This window comes from Seriola dumerili, unplaced genomic scaffold (assembly GCF_002260705.1).
Source record: "Seriola dumerili isolate Sdu_G_001 unplaced genomic scaffold, Sdu_1.0 BDQW01000155.1, whole genome shotgun sequence".
In the NCBI taxonomy this organism is placed as follows: domain Eukaryota; kingdom Metazoa; phylum Chordata; class Actinopteri; order Carangiformes; family Carangidae; genus Seriola; species Seriola dumerili.
The window spans coordinates 383,858-410,629 of NW_019174410.1; the positions used below are offsets into that span (position 1 = coordinate 383,858).

The window sequence follows — 26,772 nt, forward strand, 5'->3', positions numbered from 1 at the left end:
CCCCTCCCGAGCCGCTCTTCCTTTATTCACACTGATTGAGAGACATGACATGAAAAGACATTGGTAATGAAAGACTTAAACATGAGAACATTAAGTTGGTGTAGAGTATGTGCAGTTATAGATAAGTACATTGTAAAATTCAGTGTGAAATACTAAAGGCATCACATCTTAATCTGTCGGAGGACGCCGTCGTTCCAACGGCAGCAGCTCAGTAGTTTTGTAGAAACGTGTGATCTAACATGGAGAGGGAGGCTCACACACACACACACACACACACACACACACACACACACACACACACCCAAACACAGGCTCCCATCCAAAGCTGTTGACCTTAATCTAAAGGCAAATATTGTGAGGAGTCTGTCTGTGCAGAGGCAGCAGCTGAGAGGAGCCGAGCTGCAGACTACTTGGCTGGATACAGATGCTAACAGGAAGTCTGCCAGCACTGATCTGGCTCATTTAAGAATGAATGAAGTAGATGATGTTGTAGAAGCTGCCGTGCGTATCTGCTGAAGAGACGTATTGAAGATGTTCCCACTGTTGATGCTGCTCCTCAGTCTATTCTTCTGTTTGGCAGATCAGGTCAAAGGTCAGGCAGAAAATAGACTCATATGGGACAAGTGCCTGCAGTGCTCTCCGTATGACATTTCCTGCTCTCACACTCAGCCGAGGGCTCCACATTCAATACACATGCACACAAGGAATATGTAACGCCACGTCCCAGGATTCACCTCTGACCGCGGCTGATATGAGTGTGGTATTTATAATGTGGTCACATCAGCGGATGCGTGTCTTTGCGTGCAACCTGCAGCCAGCGGCAGCGGCAGCCTGTGGTGGATGTGATGTGTGTTTGTGTTTGGGCTGCAGGACGAGGCGAGGTGAGGGCTCTTCAGAAGGTGAGGAGCGTCTTCTGGCACAAGAGCGTCTTTGTATTATGTAATAAGATAAAGATCAGCAGATGTTCATGACAACAGCTGCAGCTGCAGGGCCAAGTGCGTGTGTGGATGTATACTGTCATATGTGTTGTTATGGAGAGTTAGTGGAGGGATTGTGGCCAGACACGTGTGTGTGTGTGTGTGTGTGTGTGTCATTTCCAGCCCGTCATTGTGACATGTGGCCAGTTTCTGCTGGTGCAAGAGTTAAATGACAAACCCCTGGGGTTTGTGTGTGTACGCCTGGCTGCGATTAAAGGTGTGTGGGTGTGAGCGTGTGTGTGTGTGTGTGTCCCGTGGGGTTTACGAGGGAGAGGGAGCGCCCAGACTCTGTGGCCTGCAGGGTGAAACAATCTGTGTATGTGTATGCTTATGTCTGCAACGTGTGTGTGTGTGTGTGTGTGAGTAGCATGTGTGAGGCATCTGTGGCTCGACTGTGTGTGTGTGTGTGTGTGTGTGTGTGTGTGTGTGCCCCATGTGGTTCCCCGTGGCGAGGGCATGGGGTTGACTGATGCTGGTGCAGAAACACACTGGTCCGTCACTGTCCTCCTCCTGACGACGCACAAACAACAGCTTGTTGTTTATTTCTTCACGACCGTCGAGCAGTGCCGCCTCTGTCTCTGCCGCCTCTCATCTATGATCACAAGCCTTCAGGTAAACACCCTCAACCTGCTCGTTTAGATCGGGGCAGATTGCTGGGCAGGACCCTGCTGTAAACCTTTGTCAGCGGTGCTTCCTGCATGTGTTTCAGCTTGTGTTTGACTTTGTTGTAAATGAATAAATTGTGTGTGTGGGCAGAGAACTCCTTCATCAACATCTCTGAGGTTTCCCTCCTCTTCCTCAGTTGTCTCATTTTCTGGGTCTGACTGTGATGATGAGCTGCTCTCACTCCTCTCTCCTCCCTGCTGTTACACAGCAGCTCTGTCTGTCACTTTCTCTTACTACATTACCCACCACAATCCTCTGTATGTGTGTGTGTGTGTGTGCGTCCAGAGATGGGGGGTTGGGGGTCAGGGAGATTTCACTGTTTCGCTGGGAACAATGCCCCTTTTGATGCATCTCGGCGCTCTTTGTTTCGCTAACGAGGACCAATGGGCCGGTGGCAGACAGAAGGAGGACGAAATGGAGGGAGGGAAAAAAATGAATGAGGTTGAGATGAGAGGCTCTTCACTGGGCACTCCAGGCTTGATTATCTGTCAGTGCTTTATGGCCGTGGCTGCTCGGAGCTGTTTTGTTGACTGGGTCGTGGGCTGTAGTGCTTATCTGCTCAGCTGTGGCCAGCACTGTGGAGTAATCAGCTCAGCATCTTTATTGGCGCTGGCCTTATCTGTGCCGCAGCCACTGAGCCCTATCCTGTTTACATACAGAGAAGAAGCTTTCCTAGAAAACATAATGCACAGCGTTCTCACACCACAGCTCTAATTTAACACCTATTGTCTCAAGATAATGGCCGTCCCACGCTGATGTGCAGGGACGAGCGGACAGTTAGAGGGACGGACCGCGAGGAAAGGAGGAAAGTTAGTGAGTGCGGCATTATCCAGACAGAGGCGTCAGATTTCAAAGACTCCACAGCCCTCTTCTCCACAGCCTGGCTTTTGTCCCAGGGGGTAATAATGCCATTATGGCAACAACAGAGAAACGCCCAGCCAGCCAGCCACCCAACCAACCAGCCAGCCAGCCAGAAAGCCTGATCTGGCCCCTGGGCACTGCTCAGGTTTCCCCCCACTGCAGCAGCTGTGCGCTCGTCCTCCTCTTTTCAAGCGACAGCGCGGCCAAGCGTGAGGAGTGTCTTGATGAGTTGTAACTGAGCTTTTTAAAACACATTATAAATATCCTCATGCCTCCTCTACTTGCTAATGTGGACCATAACAGTGTTAAATCCAACCTCTCTTCAAATGTGCCTAGAAGCCAGCGGCGGCACCGTGCAGAGGCTGCCCGCGCAGGTGCCTGCTGGTAAAAGTCCCCCAGAGACTGTCCCAACAGATGCCTGTGTGTAGAAGGCATTTATTCCTGTGAATAAAATCTCTCTGAGTAAGCACATGCTTCAGCCAGCGGCCCCCCAGTCGCTGCAGCATTCACACAGAGGGGGAGAAAGGGACAGGGATTCACTCTGTACACCACTCTGCTGACCTCAGCCACTCCTGTGTGTGTGTGTGTGTGTGTGTGTGTGTGTGTGTGCGTGTGTGTGTCTGTCTGTCTGTGTTTGTGTATTTGTGAGCTTTGTACATGTGTGAGACACATCAGCAGCTTGTGGAAACAAAGAGCCAATATCTGGAGCCACACATCTGTATCAGTGTACATGTGTGTGTGTGTGTGTGTGTGTGTGTGTGTGTGTGTGTGTGTGTGATTGTGTGTATGGATGAAGCCCGGCTGGTTTTTATGGAGCCGAGTTTGTTTATTTGGATTGCGAGAGCATTTTGAAAACCCTTTGTGGTCGACAACTTAAAAATGTTTGAGAAAGGCTTTACTGAAGCTGCCAGTGGAACCACAGTAATCCACTTTAACACCCACATAGCCACACACACACACACAGACACACACACACACACACAGACACACACACACACACACAGACACACACACACACACACACAATGCGTCACACACAGATATATAATTGGCAGTGTTACGATGACAGTTGTGTCCTGCTCTTGTATGCTACAGAATAATCCTACAGCTATGTCACATCCCTGACCTCTGACCCCTGGCCCCCGTGGCTACTGTCATGGACCTCCGCTAACCTCTGCACTCTGCTCACAGATGTCTGGAAGGCCACACATACTCGTGCTCTCGGCTTCAGCGACCTGAAGATGAAGTTGAACAGTGTGTGTGTGTGTGTGTGTGTGTGTGGTGGTGGTGGGGGGGGGCTCACAGCGCCGCATGGAGCTGGACGTGTGACAAATTTCATCACGTCCGAAGCATCTGCTCCACCGGCCGAATTTAAAGCCCCAGAGGTCGCAGCACGTTTAGCTGACTGCTGACGAGCGTGTGGAAAGTTACTCTATATATTTATATCAAGGCTGAGGATGAAGGATGTTGATATAAGTCGTTAAGACTCTGCTTATTAACACACACCGTGTGCACAATATCGCCATAGAAACCTTCCAAAGTCATGATGTCCACGCAGTGTTGCCCCCGAGCTGCTTCCTGCTAACAATGTCCACCAACGAGCGGAGCTGGACCTGAGCCACTCATTCACTCTGATCCCTCGTTCTTATCACACACACTCACACACACACACACACTCACACACTGACTCTGACACTGACTTGTTGCTGTGAACAGAGCTGTGCTAATTCATGCAGGTAATCGAACAGAAACATCCTCTCTCTCTCTCCGTGTCTCTCTACACACACACTGTCACACACATATCGAATGACCACCATGATATCTGTACACGCTTCTTTTTAGTGATGTAGGCCACTGCAGGGCGTCCTTCACTGACACATATTGTGTTGCAGGGTGTGTGTGTGTGTGTGTGTGTGGGTGTGTCAAGAGCGTCCTCAAAACACTGGGAGTGGCCTGATAGAGACAAGTGAATGTAATGGATCTGTACATGTCATAACACACACACACACACACACACACACACAGTTTGACTCACTCTATCAGATGCGGCTGCAGCTAACGAGTCGTTTTAATTAGATAAACAGGCTGCAGGGTTAATTACATTACATTAAAATGAGATTATTTCTTCATCAATAAAATACCCGTCATAACTTTCTGAAGCCAAATGCAACAAAGAAAGACAAAGATATGTAAGTTACAGAGAAGAGGCTCACTCTGACGTCTGAGCGGAAATCTAAAGGAAATGACTAAAGTTATTAAAATCATTTCAGCTCTAATCACAAACACGACACACACTCTTCTAGTTCTTCATTCTTCTTCGAGTTTGACCGATTGACTGGTCGCCCGCCCCCCCGCCCGCTGCCCGCCTCTCTAACCCTCTATTGTCCTCTGTCTCTGTCCCACTCCTCCTCAGGACGGGTCACATGGCGCGTTTGAAAGACAGGAGCAGGAAATCCTCCATTAGACCGGACCACAATGCCTCTTCCTCTGCCCCGCTCCGCCTCCCATTCACCCCTCCCGCTCTGCTGCTGACTCCTCCGGCTCCGTCACTATAATCACGATATCATTCTAATTCTGCTCTGAAAGCCACGAAAGCCCATTAAAATGTCAATAGAGCTGTGAGAGAGTCCTGAGAGCGGGAGAAGGGGACGCTCGCCGCTTCAGGCTCAGCAGACACGCAGGTGTTGCTCTGCAGGGAAATCAGCGGCGTGTCAGGGGGAATTAACCTCCTGAGCGCGGCAGAGCTTTAGCTGGCGTAAGAATAGCTATTGTTTCCTGTTCTGGCGAGTACAGTCTGTTTTAAGATGAGAGAGAGTAAGAGAGCGGTGCTGATCCTCACCCCGCAGCACCCAGGAGTATTAATGACCGCTGCTGGATTACTGCACAATGCAAATCCTAACAAGTTCAACAAGTGCAGCGCTGATGAAAGACAGAAAATATAAAAGTAAACTCAGTCCTGTTCGTCCAGCTAAGCTAAGCTAACCGCTCGCTCGCCCTCTCTCTCTCTCTCTCTCTCTCTCTCTCTCGCTTCACACACATTAACTCCAAAGCCAATCAAACGGGCGCGGGCTGGATAATCTGTCACACAAACAAATGCCAGCATGCACACACTCACACACACACACACTCACACACACACCATGTATAAACACACGTGGACATACTTTTGTGCAGTGATTTCTAGCAGGCAGTGGAGCGTGAACATGTGAGTGGATTTACGGATGGAAAATAAGTACAGCACGCACACACACACACACACACACACACACACACACTCGAAGGCCTTGCCATGACCTCTGCATATAAACACTGATTCAAGCAGCCAAAGAAATGCCTCCCTCCCTCTCTCTCTCTCCCTCTCTCTCCCTCTCCCTCCCTCTCTCTCCTCTTCCTTCTCCCCTCCCCTTCCCTCTCTCTTCTTCCCTCTCCTCCTCTCTCGTCTCTTCCTAGTGGCAGTCGTCTACCTCTCTCTTCTTCTCGTCACCTTTTCTCTCTCTCCCTCTCTCTCTTCTCTCCATCTCTCTATCTTTTCTCATCTCTCGTTCTGCCTCTTGTCTCCTCTCTCTCCCTCTCTTCTCCCTCTTCTCTTCTCTCTCTGCCTTGGTGAGCGGTCCAGCGGTCTGCAGTTGTTCTGCTCGTGGCCTGAAAGAGAGAAGTGCATGACAGGATCTGATAAGAGAAATAGAAGTGTTCCTGAACTCGCCGAGCCACCCACTCAGGATTTCTCCTTCACGTTCTCTCCGTTCAGAGCGTTTCAGGCTCCAGTCGTTCTCTGACGCCGGGTCGTGCTGTTTAAAAGCTCAAGGCTCATTGGCTGTAACAGCAGCGTGGGTCAGCAGCTGGACTGAGCGGTGAAGGTGCATCACTGAACGTCACCGACCTCATGACAGAGCTTGTAAAATAGTTTTTTAATTCACTGACGGAGCACGAGAGTTTGCCAACAGACCGGCCCTCCTCTTTCTCTCTCTCCCCTTTCTGTGTTTTATCTCACCCTCCTCTGACACTCCCCCATCTCTCTCTTCCTCACCCTGTGGGTCAGCGGGCCCTGTGAAGGTCACACTCTCTTTATCCCGGCGCCATAAAAGAGGTCATATTTCTTCTTGCCGCCGTCTGCAGACGAGGCTCAGATGGGCCGTGGGCTCGGTGCTGGAGGGTGTTCTGTGCTGAGAGGTTGTGGTATGAGGAGAATGCCCACATACCAGGTTGTTTTCAGGGGGATGGCATTGGAAGGGAGGGGTGGGGGGTGGGGGGCAGCACAAAACAGCCTGGCATCTCAAGGCTTCGCAGCGTGCAGAAAGGTCGCTTCATTCAGCTGCTTCAACTTCTGAGTTTCCCATGGTGCTCTCTGATCGGTTTAGCCGCTAAGCACCGGTTTGCATGTGTGTTTGTCTGTGTGTGTGTGTGTGTGTGTTTCCCATGTCTGTTAAGCTCATGACCTCCTTTCACTTCTCCCAATTAGCATATGAATCCGCCCCCTTCACACACACACACACACACACACACACACACACACACACACACACACAAGTAGGCCAGAGTGGATGGAGGATGGAGGGAAAATGGAAAAGGCGAGTGGAGAAAAAGTTTGTCCACCCAGCCGAGTGTTTACCCAACACAACCCAGTGTGTGCACAAACTTCAGCTGTGGCCGGGTTCAGTGGGGCATTAAGCTAAAAGAACAGCAAACGCATATCTGCAGCATAATCCGCCCATCTGAAGTCCTGCAGACGTGCGGCCCTCGCTCACCCGAAGATAACCCCGTCCGTTGTGTGGACAGCCTGGTTCTCAGACACCACCAAAACCCCCCAGTGCAGCCCTGTGTGGGCCCTCCGGCAGCCTGTCGGGCCCTGGCGCTGCACCCTGTTTGTGCAGGTGTCTGCCTCGTTGACCATCCCATCAGCTGCCCTTCGCTTAACCACTGGAGAAAGAGGCGGCGAGGGAGGGAGGGAGGCATGGAAACATCAAAACGACAGAAAAATGCTGAAATCTCTTCACGCCATTTTAGCGGCTTCATGCTGGTTTTGAAGTTTTGTGTTTAGACGAGAAGGAGGAGGAGAGGAAGAAGAAGAGGGAGTTCAGTCGTTCACAAAACAGCCTCAAAGTCCATTTAGTAGGTGTTCTGGAGCTTTAGATCATATCACATGATCTTCATCAACAGATGGAGTTTGCCCACTGACATGTAGGTTTTCAAACTTCTTGTTCTTGTAAGTCGAGTTTCAAAGTTCCTTCTTGACCTCAACACATTTATTTTTTTTTTGTACATTTAGGAGACGAATTTCATCAGGATCATTTTCTGTGGTCACGAACCACAACCACCACACAGATGAATGAAGGGACAAGGCTGAGAAACACACTGATGTTTTTTCCAGTTTAGCCGTATTAGCCTGGTCTGAGTGTCTCTCATTGATCCGGCCGACACCTGAGACAACACTGTCTCCTTTCAAGTGGGAGTGGATGTTAAATCGCCTCAGATGCATAAGAGAATGTGTTCGGAGGTTTTTGAGAATGTAAGCCTTCATGCGATTGGGGAGGGCGGTGTTTTCCAGGACAGACGTGTAACACGATCTCCCTCTCCCGTCACGGGTGAGACGACAGACGCGGTTCTCAGCCGCATTCACGAGCCGATCTCTCACTCTGACCCAAATGTCAGAAACCTCTGTGATGTGAGCCAACCACACGAGCCGCATGTGGGACTGTTTCCTGTGCAGTCTCACAGCGAATGTATATGTTGGTGCGACTGTGTGCGGGTCTTCAGGACGCCTCCCTGTCTTCAGCTCCCTGTATTCATGAGCTACTACGGTCCCACGTACAGTTTACACGCCAAACACGCTCTCATGCAAAAAATGTTCCAGAGTTGGGTGGGCTTACTGTTTTTCTTGGTTTTCACACATTTTAAAATCCCTCAAGGAAAACTGTGAAAGTCCCAGGGAGAGTTTACACGGCTGTGTTTGTATTCTTTTAATTTGGAGATTTGTATTTATTTTCCCTTTGTCAGAACAGTGTGTATGAACACTGGGGTGTGTGTGTGTGTGTGTGTGTGTGTGTGTGTGTGGCTGTGGAAGTAAACAACTGAATGAATATGGCCGACTGGACCTGTAGCTGGTTTATCCATTTGTTGTTGAGGTGTTTGTATGAACTTCCTGTAGATCCTCATCTTCCTCCTGTTAAAGGAAGTGTCTGACATTTTGGGAAATGGGCTTATTTACTTTCTTGCCAAGAGTAAGATAAGAAGATTGACACCACTCCCATATGTGTTTGGTAAATACAGAGGCCAGTTAGCTTAGCTTAGCTTAGCTTAGTGTAAAGACTGGAAATGGGGAAACATCTAGCTTAACTCTGCCCAAAGTTAAAGCTCCATGTTTCTTCTTCTTCTGTGTTTTATTTGAAGTGTTGATCCATCAGAAGATATAAAACCATCTCAGTGTAGTTTTACATCTCCTCCCTCAGGCTTCTCTCTGGAGCTCTAGTAACAACAGGTCGGTGAGCCAATCAGAAGAGAGGAGGCTCTGAGCCTCTCTTCTGATTGGCTGACTGTTTTCTGAGTGAGCCAATAAAAATAAAGCAGATTTCAAGTAAAAACATTCAGAGAAACCAAATCCTGTAAAGGTTTGGATGGTGGGTCCAGGTGGGCGGGGCTTGGTGACTGCTTTGTTGTGACATCACAAAGTTCCAGAAGTCCTGACGGCTGGTTTTAAGGCTCAGTTTCTGAATACAGGCTGTGTGCATTTCTCTGTGGACTGAGGCTTTGATACTTTCACAGTATTAATATAGAAGCTAGAGCTGATCTATAATCACACTACACATGGACACAGACCTTTACACTGGAGAGGCTTTAATGAAGAAAATATCTGTGTGCATTTGTTTAATCTTTACAAAATCCAGATGTTGTTGCCTCTGGACAGAGTCTGCTTGTCTCTCTTATGTTCAGCAAGAAATCAAATCAAATCATTTCCCAAAATGTCGAACTATTCCTTCAACATTTTCAAACAGTCTTATCTGGAATGGCACTCTCTTCCCTTCCAATCCATAACACTAAACTCCTCACAATGTATTGACATAGTCCCTAAGTTGGTGTGTTTCCTTTGTCTCTGATAATGGACCCCTGGCCCTAAATGTCAGTGTGTATTTGCTCTGTCGGGGGGGGGGCTGTTGAACGTTAACATGAGCTCACACACTCCTGGGATTTCTCTCTGTCTCTTCATATGTTTTAACGTGATATTCTTTCCTCAGCTAGCAGGTAAGTGCAGTCAGTGATATGGCTTATGTATGTGTGTGTGTGCGTGGGTTCATACATCCATCCATATATGTATGTGTGTGTGTGTGTGTGTGTGTGTGTTGTGTGTGTGTAGCTATGCTGCCCAGCCTGGTTCTGCACCGCACTTCTATTCGTCCGTACCAGAGGGGTCTGTACTGCAGTGACTCCAGCCTGAATTACCCCTACAAGAACAGCACCGTCCCCTCCTCAGTGCTTATTTCTGTTGGGTTGACACTGCCCGCGGTGTCCGTAAGTCCCCCACCTCCCCCTGCCCCCCCCCCGCTTCCCCCCCACATACATACACACAAAGAGTGTCAGCCCGGGGGAACACTGAGGGCAGAAACAGGGAGGGCTGGAGGTTCATGGCGGCGGCTGCGACGTAGTGGCGGCGCTCCGGGAGAGTCAGTAAAGTTGATATGATATTATTCTCATGTCAGAGTCGCATCTGAAAGTTTGTCACTACTTTGCTCTAAGCTGCCTGTACATGACACCCTGAAGCCCCTCCCACTTCTGCGGTATCCCATGATCCCCCGGTGCCAGCATGCTCCTTGTGCTTCGCTCGTTCTCTCTGTTTATGTCTGTGTCACTGACCTGGTGCTTTTATGCTTTTTCTTTCTCCTCTCCCTCCTCTCTCTCTCTCTCTCTCTCTCTCTCTCTCTCTCTCTGTGTCTCTTGTAGCTAGCCTGCCTTTCCTGATCATTGAGACTAGCACCATAAAGCCGTACCAGCGCGGGTTTTACTGTTCGGACGAGTCCATCCGCTTCCCCCATAAAGACGGAGACACCATTAGTGATGCTGTGCTTTGTGGTGTTGGCATTCTTATTGCCATCTTCTCTGTAAGTCACACCTCCCTTTGTTTGCTTCTTTTAGTCTCATTTGTAACTCAGACTCTCAGCTAACGTAGAGCCCTTCATCAAAACGTCTGAGTGGTTTCTTATCATGCAGTATTTTCTAAAACACTCCAGTGTGCCGCTGTGAATGTCTAAATGTCTTCCCCCTCCACTCTGTAATGTTCTCTTCATCATCCCTTCCTCTTCTTCCTTGAGTCACCAGCCGTTTGTAATGGCCTGTTGTTTTATTACTTTGCTAATCGACCCAGTGGCCCTTGGCCCCCGCAAGCAACATTAGGAAGTGTGTATCTGTGTGTGTGTGTGTGTGTGTGTGTGACGCATGCATGCCAGAGACCAAAGGGATTTCACGAGCTCCCGGTCCATTCTCATACCCTGCGCCGTGACTCCGTGCCCTCTGTGCGGCGCACGTTACCGTGGGTGACTGTGCGGCTGCTCTCTCCCATGCCCGCAGTGATAGCCTGAGGCGTGTCTCCGGTCAGCAGCAGCACAAAGCCGCCATTCCCACGACTTGACTCTCGCTCCGGAGAGGGAACGGCACACATGTTTGTGCCAGCAGATTAGAGACGGGGGTCAGGGTTAGTGGAAACATGTGATAATGACATTAGGAGGGTACGTGTGTGTCAATTAGTGCCACGTGGTCGGGCTAGATGATCTTTACAGCCCCCAGACTCTCAGTGGTAACGGCCCCCTCATAAGTTCCCAGACTGAGACGTCGCTTCACCGCCGTCTCCTCGCCACCAGCGTGGTGGGCACACACACACACATATACACACACACACACACACACACACACACAGTGTACCACCTCGGCTCCTCTGCTCATTGGAACCAGGAGTGTGTGTTTGTTACTCCCCTCACATGTTCACGTGTGGGCAGAGCTGGCGTGTCTCACACAGCTGTGTTCCATTAGTGGCGTCTCCTGCCATGCCGACACCATTCCTTTAAAGCACACACGTGCACGCTCAGTCATTCAGGCGTGCACACACACACACACACACACACACACATATATATGATGTATATGCACACATATACATGCATTGGTAGCAGATTCCAGTTGGACCTCTTGTTTATCTCCACTGTGAGGGAAATCCCAACAGGCCGTGTTTCCACTGTGAGAAACACAGTTAGACAGAGTTCCATAAGCACACACTCTGAAGATCCAAATAATCCCATCAGCCACCTCCTGAGCGCCGCGGTCGAGGCAGAGGAGGGTGGTGTATCTGTGGCGGAGCGCGTCTGCTCTCAGGATGGCCAGATAAAGAAGGGGAGGAGAGAGGTCTGAATGCAAATAGTGACAACACAAATAAACTTCCCCGGCCTGTATCAGCCTCCTGGGGTTCTAATCTCCCGCTCACATCAGAACAATTCACTGACAATAGCACACACACAAACTAATACACCTCCATGTTTGTTTCTCCTGGCTGTGAGCCTGCCAGCTGACCACCCAATAGGCAGGATAGGTGTGTTTATCAAGCCTAACAACACACACACACACACACACACACTGAATGCTCCAGCAGTAATAGGATGTCTGGGGAACACTGAGGCGTCATGTGTGTGTACATTTACAGTCAGTGGCGGGTGTCCACTGGCTCGGAGGTCTGTTCCTGAGAGACAGGGTGAGGACAGGCCGAAGAGTGAAGCCTTGTGCGGATGGAGGAAGGAAAGGGAGATGTGGTTAGTGGTGGAGAGCGGCAGGTCTGTCAGTCACGTACCCCAGGTAGTAGAGATATGATTGACATCCCCCCTGCCTCCGGGGATGGCTTGGTATAAGCCCCCTCAGCGCAGGCGAAGTCTTTTCATGGGGCCCAGCGCTACTCAAAACCACCTGTAAGGAAAACCCGAGGATCCAGGGTTCACCTCTCGGTTTCAGCCTCGTCGCCTCCTCGTATCAGAGTCGGGTCAATCATGATTTAGATATTTACCCAGATTGTTTCCATTGGTCTCATATTTTCCCCTTTTCCATTGCCTTTACTCTCATTATCCTTCATATCCCACATAACCCCCCCACACACACCACCATCATGTCACTGAGCAGAGCGTCACCACTCCTCAGTGATCTCACATCACATCCAAACTGCCTGACGGAAAGGCAGGCCATGCTCATTCTGTCTGTTTGTCTGTCAGTCTCACTCACTCTGACTCTGCTGTCTGTCCTTCACACACCATCTCTTCTCCACCCGCCACGTCAGCCTGGAATTACATTAGATCTCCTGCATGAAACACACTCAGACGTTACTGTTGTACTGCATGGTTAATCTGCATCTCACTGCACGGTACGACCGTACGATTTAACAGCATCAAACAAACACATCTTCTCCTTTAGATTGTGATTGGGGAATGCTTCAGGATTCACCAACAACGTGTGGGAACCAAGTCGTTTGTCGGGAACCCTTACGTCGCAGCCCTCTACAAGCAGGTCAGTGCTTTTCACATTATCACATACACAACTGACCGTTTGCTAAAACCCGCTGTCCAAGCTGCGTGAATGGACTGTAGTAAGAGCAACTCTCTGTATGCTGTAAGTTTGGATGGTGTTTTTATTTTTAACCCTTTCCAAAAACCAAAACTACAAGAGCTAAAGTGCAAGGACTGGATTAATAGTGCGCTTGTCTGCTCTCATGCAAGCCACAAATGTTAGCATGTCAAGCTAACTAGGTCACTTCATAGGCCGAGTGGCTTTTCATGCTACATTATTTTACAGTAGTACATCCAGTGTGCAGTGTGGTATCAGTGTGGATGCTACTACAGGCTAATGTTAGCAGCTCTGTCCTGCGCTAGTGGAATTACGGTCAATTATAAGCATTTACACTGGTGCCATGTCGATGTCATTGACGTGTGTCGTCTGGCAGATGGGCGTGTTTCTCTTCGGTTGTGCCGTCAGCCAGTCGTTCACAGACATCGCCAAAGTGTCGGTGGGTCGTATGAGACCACACTTCTTAGACGTGTGCAAGCCGGATTTCTCCACCATCAACTGTTCGCTGGGATACATCACCAACTACACCTGCGCCGGTAACGAGAGTGACGTTCAGGAGGCCAGGTGCGTTTCAACACCAGTACATACTGTACATTATATATCTATATCTATATTTATATCTATATAAAAACTGACTGAAGACAATCTTTCTCTCCACAGGAAATCCTTTTTCTCAGGACATGCCTCTTTCTCAATGTTCGCCATGCTCTACCTGGCTGTAAGTAACCGTCACACCCTCTGAACATTCACATGCAGCACACACACACCGAGAGCCACAGAAACACACACTGTAGAGGGAGTCATGGAAATAAGGCCGGGCTCTCATCTGAGGATTCACTGGCTGAAGAAAAAAAAACACAACATTGTTCTCATGCACTCGTTCCCTCCTCTGCTCCTCCTCTGCTCCTCCTCTGCTCCATCTCCTCATTCAGTTCATGAAGAGTTTTATTCTCCTCTTCACTCCTCGGAGAGACGGGTGGATGAACTCCACCTGTTCTCTTCAGAGCAGCTGCACACGCACTTCCTGTCCTCTCCCATTTCCCTCCATCTCTCTCTCCACCTGTTGTGGGTGTCTGGTTGGGCTTAACACCCTCGAGGCACTTCATGCTTCAAACACACACACACACACACACACACACACACACACACACACACACACACACACACACACACACACACACAGAGACAACTGCCACTCATCTCTTCCTCTGTTTACACACCACACTTTTCATGCTACACTCAGAGTCAGGGGATGAAGGGGGAGGAGAGTCATTGTTTTGGGTCTGGCTAGCTCGGGTTTGGTTTTCAAGGTGGTCCTGGTTCTCACGCTGGGCTGACTGCTGCAGCTCTGGTGTATTGTAGTGTATTGTCATGCAGTGAGAGCTTGCAGCGGGTATTTCCCAGCCTCTGGTTGAACCTACAGCTGCACTCTGGTCAGCCCGAGGAAAAGAGATGAATAAGAAGCAGAGAGAGGGAACGGAGATGTGCTGCGTCCAGACCACAGAGCGACACAGAGACCAGTGTTCCAGCTGCGGCGAGCTGCGGACCGTAGCCAGAGGAGGCGGCTGCAAACAGAACGAGGGAGGAAAGGAGGAGAAGTTTGTAGCTGATGTTTTGGAACATGAAAACCCGCCTGAAACGAAATCCCACAGTGGCAGCGTTCCTCGTGGAGACAAGAATCTGCGGCTTGTTTTGTTTTTTACCAGCTGAAAACAGTCATGTGACAAAATGTTTTCAGTCACAGAACCTCCCTCCGCACTTCGAGGAAACACCCACAATCCAAATTAAAAATCACAAGAGCATGAAGTTGGATAAACTTTAAACTGCCAGCTGTGAGTGCATGACTCAGCCAATGAAAACAAACGTAGAGATGATGCATCTCAGCCTCCAGATCGCCAATAAAAAGACTGTGTGAGCAAATGATGTAGAACTATTCCTTTAAATTATTCTCTTTCTTCCGGTGGAATGACGTTTGACCATTCCTTTCTGCACTAGACATCACCGTCCCCCTCCCCCGTCGCTCGACCACGTTAAAGTGTCGTTTCCACAGTGTGGCTGTCACCCCCCCCACCCCCCCCAGTCATCTGCTAATTGGCACTCTGTGATTTTGAAGCACTTCATTTCCTGCAGAGCCGGTGTGAGCGCTGCGTCTGTGACTGATGTGGTCTGAGCTGAGACTCAGCAGCCGACAGAGAGGACACACAGACAACTGGCACAGACCTCAGCGCACGCTGTGCAGCTAGCACCGCAGCCACAGGGCAACACGTGTACGAGTGCATTCATGCATCCTGCTGAGCTGACACGTCCACGCACATACTGTCCAGTGGAGAGGAGCCGGAGGAGCAGAGGCTGCAGATAGCATGTTGTTGGATTAATAAAAGCCAACATGTTTGTTCTATAAATGGTTGTAACCACAGCTCTGCCTTTGTGCCACAGCGAGCTGTGACCCAGAGGAGTGGAAGGGGAGGGGGCAGGCGTGTCGACCGAAGCCTCGCTCTCATTCTTCCTCACTTTGTTGTGCTGGCGTGTGTTTTCTTTCTTTTAACACCGACTTGGAGTCAGACGGAGGGAGAAGATCTCACTGGAATGAGCTGGATTCCTTCACAAACCACCAGACTCTGTGTCGCTCTCGTCTCCCTCTGTCATGGGAATCTGCCGGGACTCCTTTTGTTGTCGGGTTTTATTGTTGTTTTCCTCAGATCGAACTGTTTAAGACAGACAGCGAGTTTCTGGAAAACTTTCAGAAGACTTTCAGAAGGCTCAAATGCCTGATTCAAAGAGGAGGCTAGCGTTGCACTCTCAGAAGGTCATTAACCCTCTCAGCTGCTTATCGTGACTTTGCTTCTGTTGAGTCTCATGTTATGTGGGTTTACTCGCGGCCCTGCAGTTAGATAGGCCGAGTTGATTGGCGGGTCACTGTAGTTCGAGGGCTCTTTTTCACCCCTGCATCCTCCATCGAAGCTCTCTTTAAATTGAGAGGTTCGGGCCGTGGTGGACATCAGACAAGAAGTACTTACCAGGAGTCCCTGCCACCCGTCACCTGAGAACCGCTGCAGAGGAAGCCTGAAGTCTAAACATCCCTGCCAGGGAGGAGAGAGCAAGACTGGAGGGGATGGGAGGGATCGCTTCCTTTGCTTCCGAAAGGAGAAGAACAATGATAGAGTGTCGTAGAGGAAGTGCGAGCGAGCTTTACATCCACCACACCTACCCGGGGCTGGTAGTGAGCGGGGGCTGCCGGGTGGCGCTGCGGTGGTCTGTCGGTATTGTTAGCGTAGCCTGATTATAAGACACAAGTCTGGAGGTTTGGGCTGGGCAGACCTCGGCTGAGGCCGGCCCTCCCAGGCCCTCTGTCTCTGGGTGTGAGAGACAGGAAGTGAAGGGTATGAGTGGTGCAGAAACACAGGATGTCTGAGAAACCTGGGCCGACCTCACGCTCCGCCTGGAGGAAACCAGTATTTTGGTATTTGTGCTAGTGACTTAAAGTGGCCTTGGACTTAGTTGTTCCTGTTTCAGTTCTCTCCAGACTTCATCATGAAAGGGGGGTGCATCCACTTTGTCTTCTATTTACTCTAATAGAGGGGAGAGAGTTCATCCCAACAAAGTCTGGAAACATGCAGATTACATGTACATACTGTGTGTGTGTGTGTGTGTGTGTGTGAGGGTGAGTGCGTGTGTAGCAGTGGCTCTCTGTGGTCTGCTGTTTTTACAGCTGGGGTGTTGGATCAGTCACATCCGGGTCTCAGGCAGCGGAGTGAGTGTGTGTGTGTGTGTGGAAGAGACTCTGGCCAGTCTGCCCACTCTGATTCAGTCTAGACCTCTGAGACAGTAATAATACACACACACACACACACACACACACACACACTGCAGGGTTAAAAAGGCAATACAGCATTTTCATGACATTTCCAGCCAGGTGTGTGTTCAGGGTTGGGGGCGGAGCCATCAGTAGAATGATATGGATGACATGTTTTACATCACAGACGCTCTGACCGACCTCACCTGTGTGTTCTCCTCTTCTTCTCGCCCTCTCTCTCCAGTTCTATCTCCAGTCCAGGTTCACTTGGCACGGCGCCCGTCTGCTCCGCCCGCTGCTCCAGTTCACCCTGTTGATGATGGCATTTTACACCGGCCTATCACGCGTCTCCGATCACAAGCACCACCCGACTGACGTCCTTGCAGGCTTTGTGCAGGGAGCCCTGGTGGCCTACTGCATAGTGAGTGCAACACAGAAACACAAAGACACACACACACACACTGTCTGTGACGTGCACCTTCTCTTTACCTGAGCGACGGGATCCCACTGAGTTTCCCTCCACGCTCCCTTCTTCCACTCTCCTCCTCTTTGCTTTGGCTGAAATGGAGCAGGCAGTGAAGTGAGGAGAATCTGATTCCCTTTAATGAATAACACATTGCTTAGAGTCAGGAGTGTGTGTGTGTGTGTGTGTGTGTGTGTGTGTGTGTGTGTGAATCCATGCTCTGCAACCTTCTTCACTACTTCTGTGACACATCGTCGCAGCAGTTGCCAGATGATTTTCGTAACCCTGATCATTACACTAAGCTGCACGGAGCCAAGGAAAATTGAATTCGGGTTGAGAGGAAAATAGAGGGAGTGTAAAAAGAGAGAGAGGGAGCAGGGGGAGAGAGAGGATTAGCCTTTGAAACAGGAATGAGGCTGTTAATTATTTTGGGTTTTTTATTTGGCGGCTCTGGTTCTATCAGCACAGCAGGCTGCAGCTAAACTCTGCTGCCTCTGGGAAAAGTATGGAAAGACACACACATACACACTCACACACACACTCACACTCACTCACACACACACACACACACACACACACACGAGACCTTTACCTTTCTACAGGGTCCAAATCATGAACGTGGAAAAGATTAGATTCATAAAATTCAGCAAGACCTTAGTAGTGGCGCCTAGGCAGATCTTGGCACAGCTGAAATACACACACACACACACACACACACACACACACACACACACACACACACACACACACACACACACACACACACACACACACACACACAGCATGGCTCTTGAATACCAGGATTACTGAAGGATCCGAAATGAACCCTGAGCAGAAATCAGAGCAACAATAGACAGTAACAGTCAGCAGCTCCCTCAGCTGGGCGTAGCTCCTGGACGACATCAGCTTTGACAAGAAAAAAAATAAAAAATAAAAGAATGTTTTCAGGAATATGCTCAGTGTGTGAGCCTGACCTCTGCATGGGCAGATCTGGCAGGAGGAGGGAAGGGAGGGAAGTGACAGCAGAGAGGAGCCTTGTCTCCATCTTGGCTCGAGACGAGTGTGGGCTTAATCCAACTCAACTATTCCACCACCCTCACCGAGACAGCTCCACACACACACACACACACACGCAAACGTAGTCAAACCCCTGCCGATCACGGCGCTGAGGTTACTTTTACAATCCATGACGCCCCTTCTGATTGGCCCGGTCTCGGTAGAAACACACATCTGTGAGCACTTTAGCTCGGCTGTTGGAGGCTCTCCGTGAGCAGCGGAGCAGAAAGGACCTGACAGGAAGATGAGTGGAAGCACCAGAGAGGAGGTAGAAAGCCTCTGTGCCTCTGAGCTGCCAACAGTAAGTACTAAATCAAAGTGTGAACGTCTCTAAATCTCGAGTTAACAAGTGCAGAGGTTCAGTCGTTGTTCTTTTAAATGTAAAGTTTGAAATGGAAGAACAGAAGCTCGAGTTCACACTTTGAAATCATGTCAGAGGGAATATTCTTCAGCACTCTGGGATGTTTCCACTGAAACAGTCTTTCAAACGTCTCTGCGTCATTTTCTCATGAACAACGTCCGGACGTGATTCTTCTCTGCGTTGTCTGGAGTTTCACACTCGCAGCAGGAGATTCTCTGCGTCAGACGCTCTGATTGGTTCAGGTGAGCGGTGGCGTGCAGGAGGCAGCAAGGAAGCTCCTCCAGGTAACGTCTCCATCAGTTCAGTACGGTGGCCCAGAGAGCTCAACAGACAAGACAGAGAAAACACAAATTCAGAAAACATCTTCAATATGAAAACAATATGAATTTTATTGATTTATCTTTCTATTTATTTGTATATTTCCAGCTGTTTTACTGATATTTTATTCAATATTTTCGTTTTAATAACTGACTTTTATTTTATTTCTACTTTTGTTTTTGGTTTTATTCTCTTCCAAACATCTCCTCTCTTTTAGCCTTTTATTAGTTTATCTTTACTACTTTTTATGTGATTTTTAATATCTAACTTTCCATTTATGGTTTGATTCACCACATACATTTGTTTTAATATTTTTATTATTTTATCTTTATTACTCTTTCTTTATCTTTGCTTTCCGTCGCCAGGGTTTTGTTGCAGTGTGTTGAGCTCTCAGGGCCACCGTAGTTCAGGGGTCGCAGTCTCATCAGATGTTTTTATGAAGCAGACACAGTTGATATTTAAGAGCCCCACGGCACCCTGGGTAACGTGGTCCATTCGTCAGTCTCCAGACACTGACACTTGTCACAGACACAAAACGTGGGTCTCTGATGTGCCATCGTGAACGTCACATGATGAGTTTTATGACCTTGTGGAAAAGTGTCTTCCTTTCCAAACACATTTCAGTAATTGTCTGTAGAGAAGTGTGTTGTTGCATGACTTTATTGTGTCTGCTGCTCCGCGTTTCCCCAGGCTGCAGTTTACCTCCTCAACCCCCCCACCAGTGCCAGTAAACGAACAATACAAACCAGGGACAAGTGTGGACACATTCACATGTAGTGACGTGTTAGACTGAGCATTTGTGGACTTTGCTGTGAGGGAATTGTTGAATTTAACCCGGTCGGTGAACTTGATGATGGATGATGTCTGAGTCAGATACATGAGGAATATGTAGATGTCTGTTTCCACTCAAACTGTGTCTGCAGGGCTGTGATCCAGAAAATGGAGGGAACCACGACAGGAAGTGGTCCATCTGTCCTACCTGGCGCTCGCTATCAGACGCAGTGACCCAGTTTCCCTCACGTGTCGGGACGAAGGTCATGAGGAGTGAAACCTGCAGGAAGCAGCTGTCAGGGAGAGAAAGCTGGTGCAGCGCTCGCTTGTGTTTTCACAGGTTCACTGTCACCATGAAGGGGGGGGGGGGGGGTCAGGAGGAGGAGGAAAGAGGATTCAGTCCATCCCTCACTCCAGTTTAACCACACATGGACACGGGGGGGGGCTTCAGATGCTGAAGCAGTGTCTGTGTGGTCAGTGAACTTGTGTGGAGGCAGGAAGTCGTCTTTATCTCTGCACAGACACAACTCAAGTCTCCAAATTTGAAAATTCACATCAAAATGCCACAGTTGTTTTTTTTAAACTAATGCACAAATACAATGAAACCCTGTGACACGTGTCAGTATGTACGCTGTGATCAGGCCTCTGTTCTCTCAACAATATATATTCAGTGGCATCTTTTGACCTACATTGGTGTGAGTGCAGTTACTGTGTGGTTAGGCTGCATATTCATATATTCCTCCGTGGTTTCATGTGCGTGCAAACAGAGCCAGTGTAATTCTTTGATTCGTGAAAGGGGGTCTGGTGAGTAATGTGCTGGTTTTTTCTTAACGATATTTACAGCTCCTGCAAATTAGTGCAGCCACTTCCTGTGTTACTCGTCTTCTTCATGTGTCAGGCGTCTTGATAGAAGTTGAGGATTAAAGACACAAACTCACACACACTCATTGACACAATACATCTCCTGGCCCATTACATCTCACCTGAACCTGTTTTGTTTCTGTCGAGTCTGCATCACTCAGCACAATAGGCCTGCCTGTGTGTGTGTGTGTGTGTGTGTGTGTGTGTGTGTGTGTATAGCAAGCACAGGAAGTGGTGACTTGTGATAAGCTTTCCACCCGGGCAGGTTCAGGGCGAGATGGGTTGGTACGGAGGTTGGGTGACGTGGACGGGAAACGAGCCTCCAACGTCGAGGCGATTCTCAGAGATGTGACTCATGTCTCTCTACACTCCTATAATTATATCATATGTAACATACAGCACCATATATGACGCGCTGGACGCTCTACACAGACTAATGGCCGCAGACACAAAGAGTCCTTTTATAAGCATGAAAGCAGCTGCGCGCTGCGGAGGTATCTGTGTAGGTGTGATGTCATCCCTCAGTCAGAGGTCACCAGTAAAGGTCATTTTATGGTCAGTAAATGTCAGGCTGTGATAGAGGAGATTGTGTTAGTGCCAAGCCCACCACTCAGAACGGGACAGTCTTTGTCTTATAAATAGATCTCTGACTGTAGGACGGACTCTTTCTGAGAAAACCACAGAGGAGCTGAGCTGCTCACTTGTGTTTGTTTCCCTGAGGACGTTCCTCTGAGAGATTGAATGGCAGCTTCCTCCCTCCTCATCTCCCTGGCACAGGCCTCGCCCTCCACTGGCACGGAAGGAAAAGCTGCTGCACTGCCAGTGATATGTGTGTGTGTGTGTGTGTGTGTGTGTCTACAGCTGAAGCCACTGCTGCTCATGAGTGACCCCCGACCTGTGTGAGTGGAAGCGGTAATCCGCCGCTACAGTGGACAGTAGATTCCATGGTCCCACTTCCTGTCCACTCCTGCCCATTTTCCTGTTTGACATATGATGTCATCAGGATCTCAGGAAGAGATTTCTTTTCTGCCTGTTTTCTCTCTCTCTCTCTCTCTCTTCCCTCGTTTACCACCAGTGCCAGGCAGAGTGACCTCATTGCTGATGTAAAAGGGGGAATTCACCCCTGGCATCATTAAACAGAGGATTAGACAGTGTTTACTAAATGTGATTGTGAGCTATAGTAAGATCACTTCCTCCAGCCTGATTACTCAGTGTTGCCAGACTGAACAAAGTGTTGGAGAAGGAGGTGATAGAGAGTTCCTCATCAAGTCTCTTGCCAGCTCACGGCTGCCTGCAGACAGAGGAACATGCAGGTGCCTATTCCCATCAGCCGTGTTCAGACCTGCCGCTCTGTTTGGCTAAAGCAAATCAAACCAGATGGTTGAACGAGCTTTATTCAAATGACGGCTCCGTGTTGTCTCTCTCACACGCATGTTCAAATGACCCACCGTCCGCCGTCTGTGTCCTGACCTCGCTCTCTCTCCCTCTCCCCCCCCTCAGGTGTTCTACGTGTCAGACCTGTTCAAGCCCGGGGTGAAGCCGGCCACGCCCCCGCCCTCCCCGATCAAGAAGGAGCTGCTCCCTTCATCCGACATCATCGAGAGGAACAACCACCACAACATGGTGTGAGAGAGAGAGAGAGAGGCCGCACCTCTTTCCTGCGACCGAGGAGCCAATCACAGCGCTGCTCACCTCCCATCGGACAGTAGAATGTAGCGACGAGAGACTGTAGCTGCTTCTCAAACGGCATCCTCCTCCTCCTCTTTGTGGCGCTCAGCCGGGCGCCTCGTGGACTAGGGTGTCAGATTTGAGATTTGCACAGCAGAGTCCACTCTCACTATCCAGACTTGTTATTTACTATCACGTTAACTACTAATCAACATTTTGAGCCCGTCGTTCTGAGCACAAGACAGGAAAGAATTGGAAGCTAGAAGACAAAATGAATTCAGAAACTTTGATGACTTGACAGGCAGAGCTGAGGGTGTGGAGGTTTGATAGAAGTGTAAACCACGTAAAGAGAAAACACTTGTGAAGAAAATGAAGAAAAGAGACAAAATGAAAAAAAAAAAGAAAAAAGACAAACCCCCTGCCGAGAGAGAGGTGACCTTTCCTCTCTGAACTCTCTGTGGCCTTGGAACGCTGTAGGACAACAACTTCCTTAGCTACGGGAAGGATATTACTGCAATAACTAGCAGCATAGAAATATTAACAGTATAGAAAAATTATAACTTATAGCACTGTTTTTAAGTCCATTGTCCATTATCACCACTCGCTGCCTGAGATGTCTGACTGAAAGAAAGTTTGATGATGCTGACGTCCACGAGACAGAAACACTGACTCCTAGACGCCGACTGAGCCTGGTGTGGTCGTCTCACAAGACCTCATACGAGCTAAAGCTAGCATAGCATAGCATAGCATGGCTGAAGTAACGATAACCCTGTCAGGATCACACGCTGATCTCTTTAGGCCTCCATGACTGATCTCAGAGCAGTCCTCTGGCTGTCCTTCAAACCTTTAGCATTGGAAAGTGAAGCCCTCCAACCTCATATACCTCTGTCTCCAGATCGAGCACGTCAGGCTTTTTTGTAGTGGACTGTCAGTGCGGCCCAAACCCGGGATGTTGCATTTCTTGAGGGTTAGATGTAGTAAAGGGGGGAGGGAAAAGGGAGGGGGGGGGGTATTTTCTGTGGAAGGAGGGAGACAGATCTCACAGTCTCTCCCTCACCCCCAGCACCTGTACAGGAGGCGTGGCTGTGCCATGCCACTCTCTGGTGTTGGGGCCATGTGTTCAGCTTCCCAAACAGGAAGTAGAATGGGTGGGCAGAGTGAAGGGGCGTGGTCTGTCACCGTGGAAAGAGGGTGATGATTTACAGCTAAGCTGGCACATTATTTTGGGATGACTTGGGCTCTTTCCGCTGGCAGGGAGGGGCCTCTCACCCGCCCAATCACTCATTGGCAATGGATGTTTATCTCTCAATGTGTGTGTGTGTGTGTGTGTGTGTGTGCTGTACACTCTTGTGCTTGTGTGGGTACGCTTGTGCTTGTACATGTACATCTTGTGCGTGTGAATGTGTGTGTACATATGTGTGAGCGCTGTGCCCTGTGAAAACAACCCCCCCCCCCCGATAAACTACGTGTGTCAAATGAAACACACACACTGTCAGCTGTGCCAAGTGTGTGTGTGTTTGTGCCTGTGTGTGTGTGTGTGTGTGTGTGTGTGCCTGTGTGTGTCAGAGAGCAGGTGAACGTTATAAAAACTGTGGATCTAATATTTTTATTCTCTGCTGAGAAGCATCTTTAACCTTGTGTTTATAGCCTGTCCTGTATAATCACTAACAGTTGTACAGACACAGAAGCCCTTTTTATTTACAGCCGACTCAGACATCCTCCTCCAACAACACACTCCGCCATGTTGCACATCTTTCTCATCGTATAGTCCGTCCTATCATTTCACAAAGCCGTTTTCACTCTTTTTTATAAATATATAAATAATGTATAGATCACTAAAATTAACATGTTTAGATATATCCACTATGATTACAGACCTGTGTTCTTTACAAAATGCTGCTTAAAAAGCATCGATTGACAGATTTTTGTATCTAGACAACTAAACTATTGTAGATTGTAATAGTTATGTTTGTAATGCATTCAAAAAAAAATACATCCACAACTGTATTAAAATTCAATATTAGTATTTTTGTATTGTCTCGTTTTTTTGTACAAAAGAAATAGTAGCAAAGCTGTTTTTTCTGCTAAATGTACTTAGCTCTAATACATGTGCTTTTAAATAAAAAGCTCATTATGAACACAACTTGGTTTGTCTTGACTGTAAATTTTACATTTTGACTAAAGGTTATTGTATATGGCTTAATGGACTTTTGCTGTCATTTTTTATCAACTGTATTTATTGTTTTTGTTCAAGTACAGCAGCATCTTCCAACCTGCAAACACACGGCCACAACAGACACAAAGCAGCAACTAAAACAAACAACAAACTTGTTCACCATAAAATATGACATTATTCATTTGTAGAGTCCCAATATGTTCCATTAGGTGTATGTTCAGTTTTCCTGTCCTGGCTTTCAGAATTGATCCATTGTTCCAGGAGGTGAATAACACCACATGCTTTTCCAGCTGTGTGTAACAACCCTCATCTGTACCTGACAACATCTGAACTTCATCAGTACCAATTATAACATACGTATCCCCCCAAAATGAAAAATTATCATTTAAATTCAGAAGGGTGATATTTGCTGGACCTTAACTCTTGTCAGATAATGAAGTGATTCATAAAAGGTTTCCAGAGTTTGTAAAACGAATTCTCTTCTTGTTTCTTCTTGTGTGTGGATTCAGTTCTCTCTTTTCAATTTAGTGAGATTCTTTTGTTGTAGTTTCATCCCTTCGCTCTCACCATGTACAATAAAAACTGCAGTTAACAGAAGCCTGGAGTCAGTGGTGTGAGACAACTATGTTCATTACTCTGCACAGCAACTCAGAGGGACCAGCTACTGCAGTAAATAATAATAAATCAATATATGATAATATAAGATGTTAAGACCTGTAAGGTGGTATTTTGATATTGTGAGACTGCTGTTTCTACTTAGTGTAAGAAAGAGTTCTGAGAACTGCTTCATATAGAAGCTGCTGCAGTGGCCTTGGTTCCTTTTGTCTAAAATATCACATAAAGTACAAGTGTAATGACTCACACTCAGAAAAAGGCTCAGAAGTGTGTGTGATTTCACACTCTGGCAGACGCCAGACTGGAGGAGCTGGCGTCATTGTGTGTGTGTGTGTGTGTGTGTGTGTGTGTGTGTGTGTGTGTGTGTGTGTGTGTGTGTGTGTGTGTGTGTGTGTGTGTGTGTGTGTGTGTTGCCAAAACAAAAGAGCAGAGCTGCCATCATGGTTTATAATTCTGGGCTACATGTGAAGTGTCATTTTCTCCACCGCAGCATGTTTCACAGAAAAGCCTGAATGACTGTTCATCAGCTTCTTTAAAAGCTACACGGTGATCAAACCACAGCACGTCCACATACTGATGTGTGAGATATAATTTATGAGAAAATCTACAGCTCTACACACATCTGTAACACGGGTAACAAGAAAGAAAGAAATAAAGTAAGGAAGACAGAAAATAGAAAGAAAGAAAGAAAGAAACTCCCTCCAGCAGTGAATAAATGCTTCTTGCTATCCGAGTTAATTGAGTAAAAAGCCAATCACTTAACTGATGTTATCATTATAGTGGCACGCATGTTTCCCCTCGGTGTCCTGTAAAGTACAGTCTTTTATTGACAGTGACAGTACAGCTGGTCTGAGGTCAGTTGTAAAAAAAAAAAAAACAAAAAAAAAACCCAGCACCAAACTGAGATTTATGGTGCCTTTGAACAGCTGGTAGGCCTGGGGTCAGCCATGCATGGCTGTAATCGTAGAGGGCCTGCTGCTGAGGCAGAGGCAGAGAGAGGAGAGAGAGAGGGGAGAGAGAGAGGGAGAAAGAGAGGAGAGAGAGAGGAGAGAGAGAGGGGAGAGAGAGAGGGAGAAAGAGAGGAGAGAGAGAGGAGAGAGAGAGGGGAGAGAGAGAGGGAGAAAGAGAGGAGAGAGAGAGGAGAGAGAGAGGGGAGAGAGAGAGGGAGAAAGAGAGGAGAGAGAGAGGAGAGAGAGAGGGGAGAGAGAGAGGGAGAAAGAGAGGAGAGAGAGAGGAGAGAGAGAGGGGAGAGAGAGAGGGAGAAAGAGAGGAGAGAGAGAGGAGAGAGAGAGGGGAGAGAGAGAGGGAGAGAGAGAGGAGAGAGAGGGAGGAGAGAGAGAGAGAGAGGGAGAGAGAGAGGGGAGAGAGAGAGGAGAAAGAGGGGGAGAAAGAGAGGAGAGAGGGAGAGGAGAGAGGGAGGAGAGAGAGAGAGGGAGGGAGGAGAGAGAGGGAGAGAGAGAGAGGAGAGAGGGAGAGAGAGAGGGGAGAGAGAGAGGAGAAAGAGAGGGAGAAAGAGAGGAGAGAGGGAGAGGAGAGAGAGATAGGGAGGGAGGAGAGAGAGGGAGAGAGAGAGGAGAGAGAGGGAGGAGAGAGGGAGAGAGA

The 26,772-nt window shown here is 48.4% G+C and overlaps 1 protein-coding gene across 2 annotated transcripts in view; it reads left to right on the forward strand.

Annotated features, from left to right (window-relative positions):
* plpp3 (phospholipid phosphatase 3) overlaps positions 1-22,776 on the forward strand; it is a 28,606-nt gene extending 5,830 nt beyond the window's left edge. The window contains exons 2-7 of one of the 2 annotated variants that reach the window (XM_022751398.1): positions 9,853-10,007; positions 12,939-13,031; positions 13,465-13,652; positions 13,749-13,806; positions 17,126-17,302; positions 22,212-22,776. In XM_022751398.1, coding sequence (XP_022607119.1) covers positions 9,853-10,007; positions 12,939-13,031; positions 13,465-13,652; positions 13,749-13,806; positions 17,126-17,302; positions 22,212-22,340 — 800 coding nt within the window. In that variant the 3' untranslated portion in view covers positions 22,341-22,776. Of the gene's footprint in view, positions 1-9,852; positions 10,008-10,436; positions 10,595-12,938; positions 13,032-13,464; positions 13,653-13,748; positions 13,807-17,125; positions 17,303-22,211 lie in introns of both variants that reach the window. The other variant, XM_022751397.1, reaches the window with a different exon arrangement.
* The last annotated feature ends 3,996 nt before the right edge of the window (positions 22,777-26,772 follow it).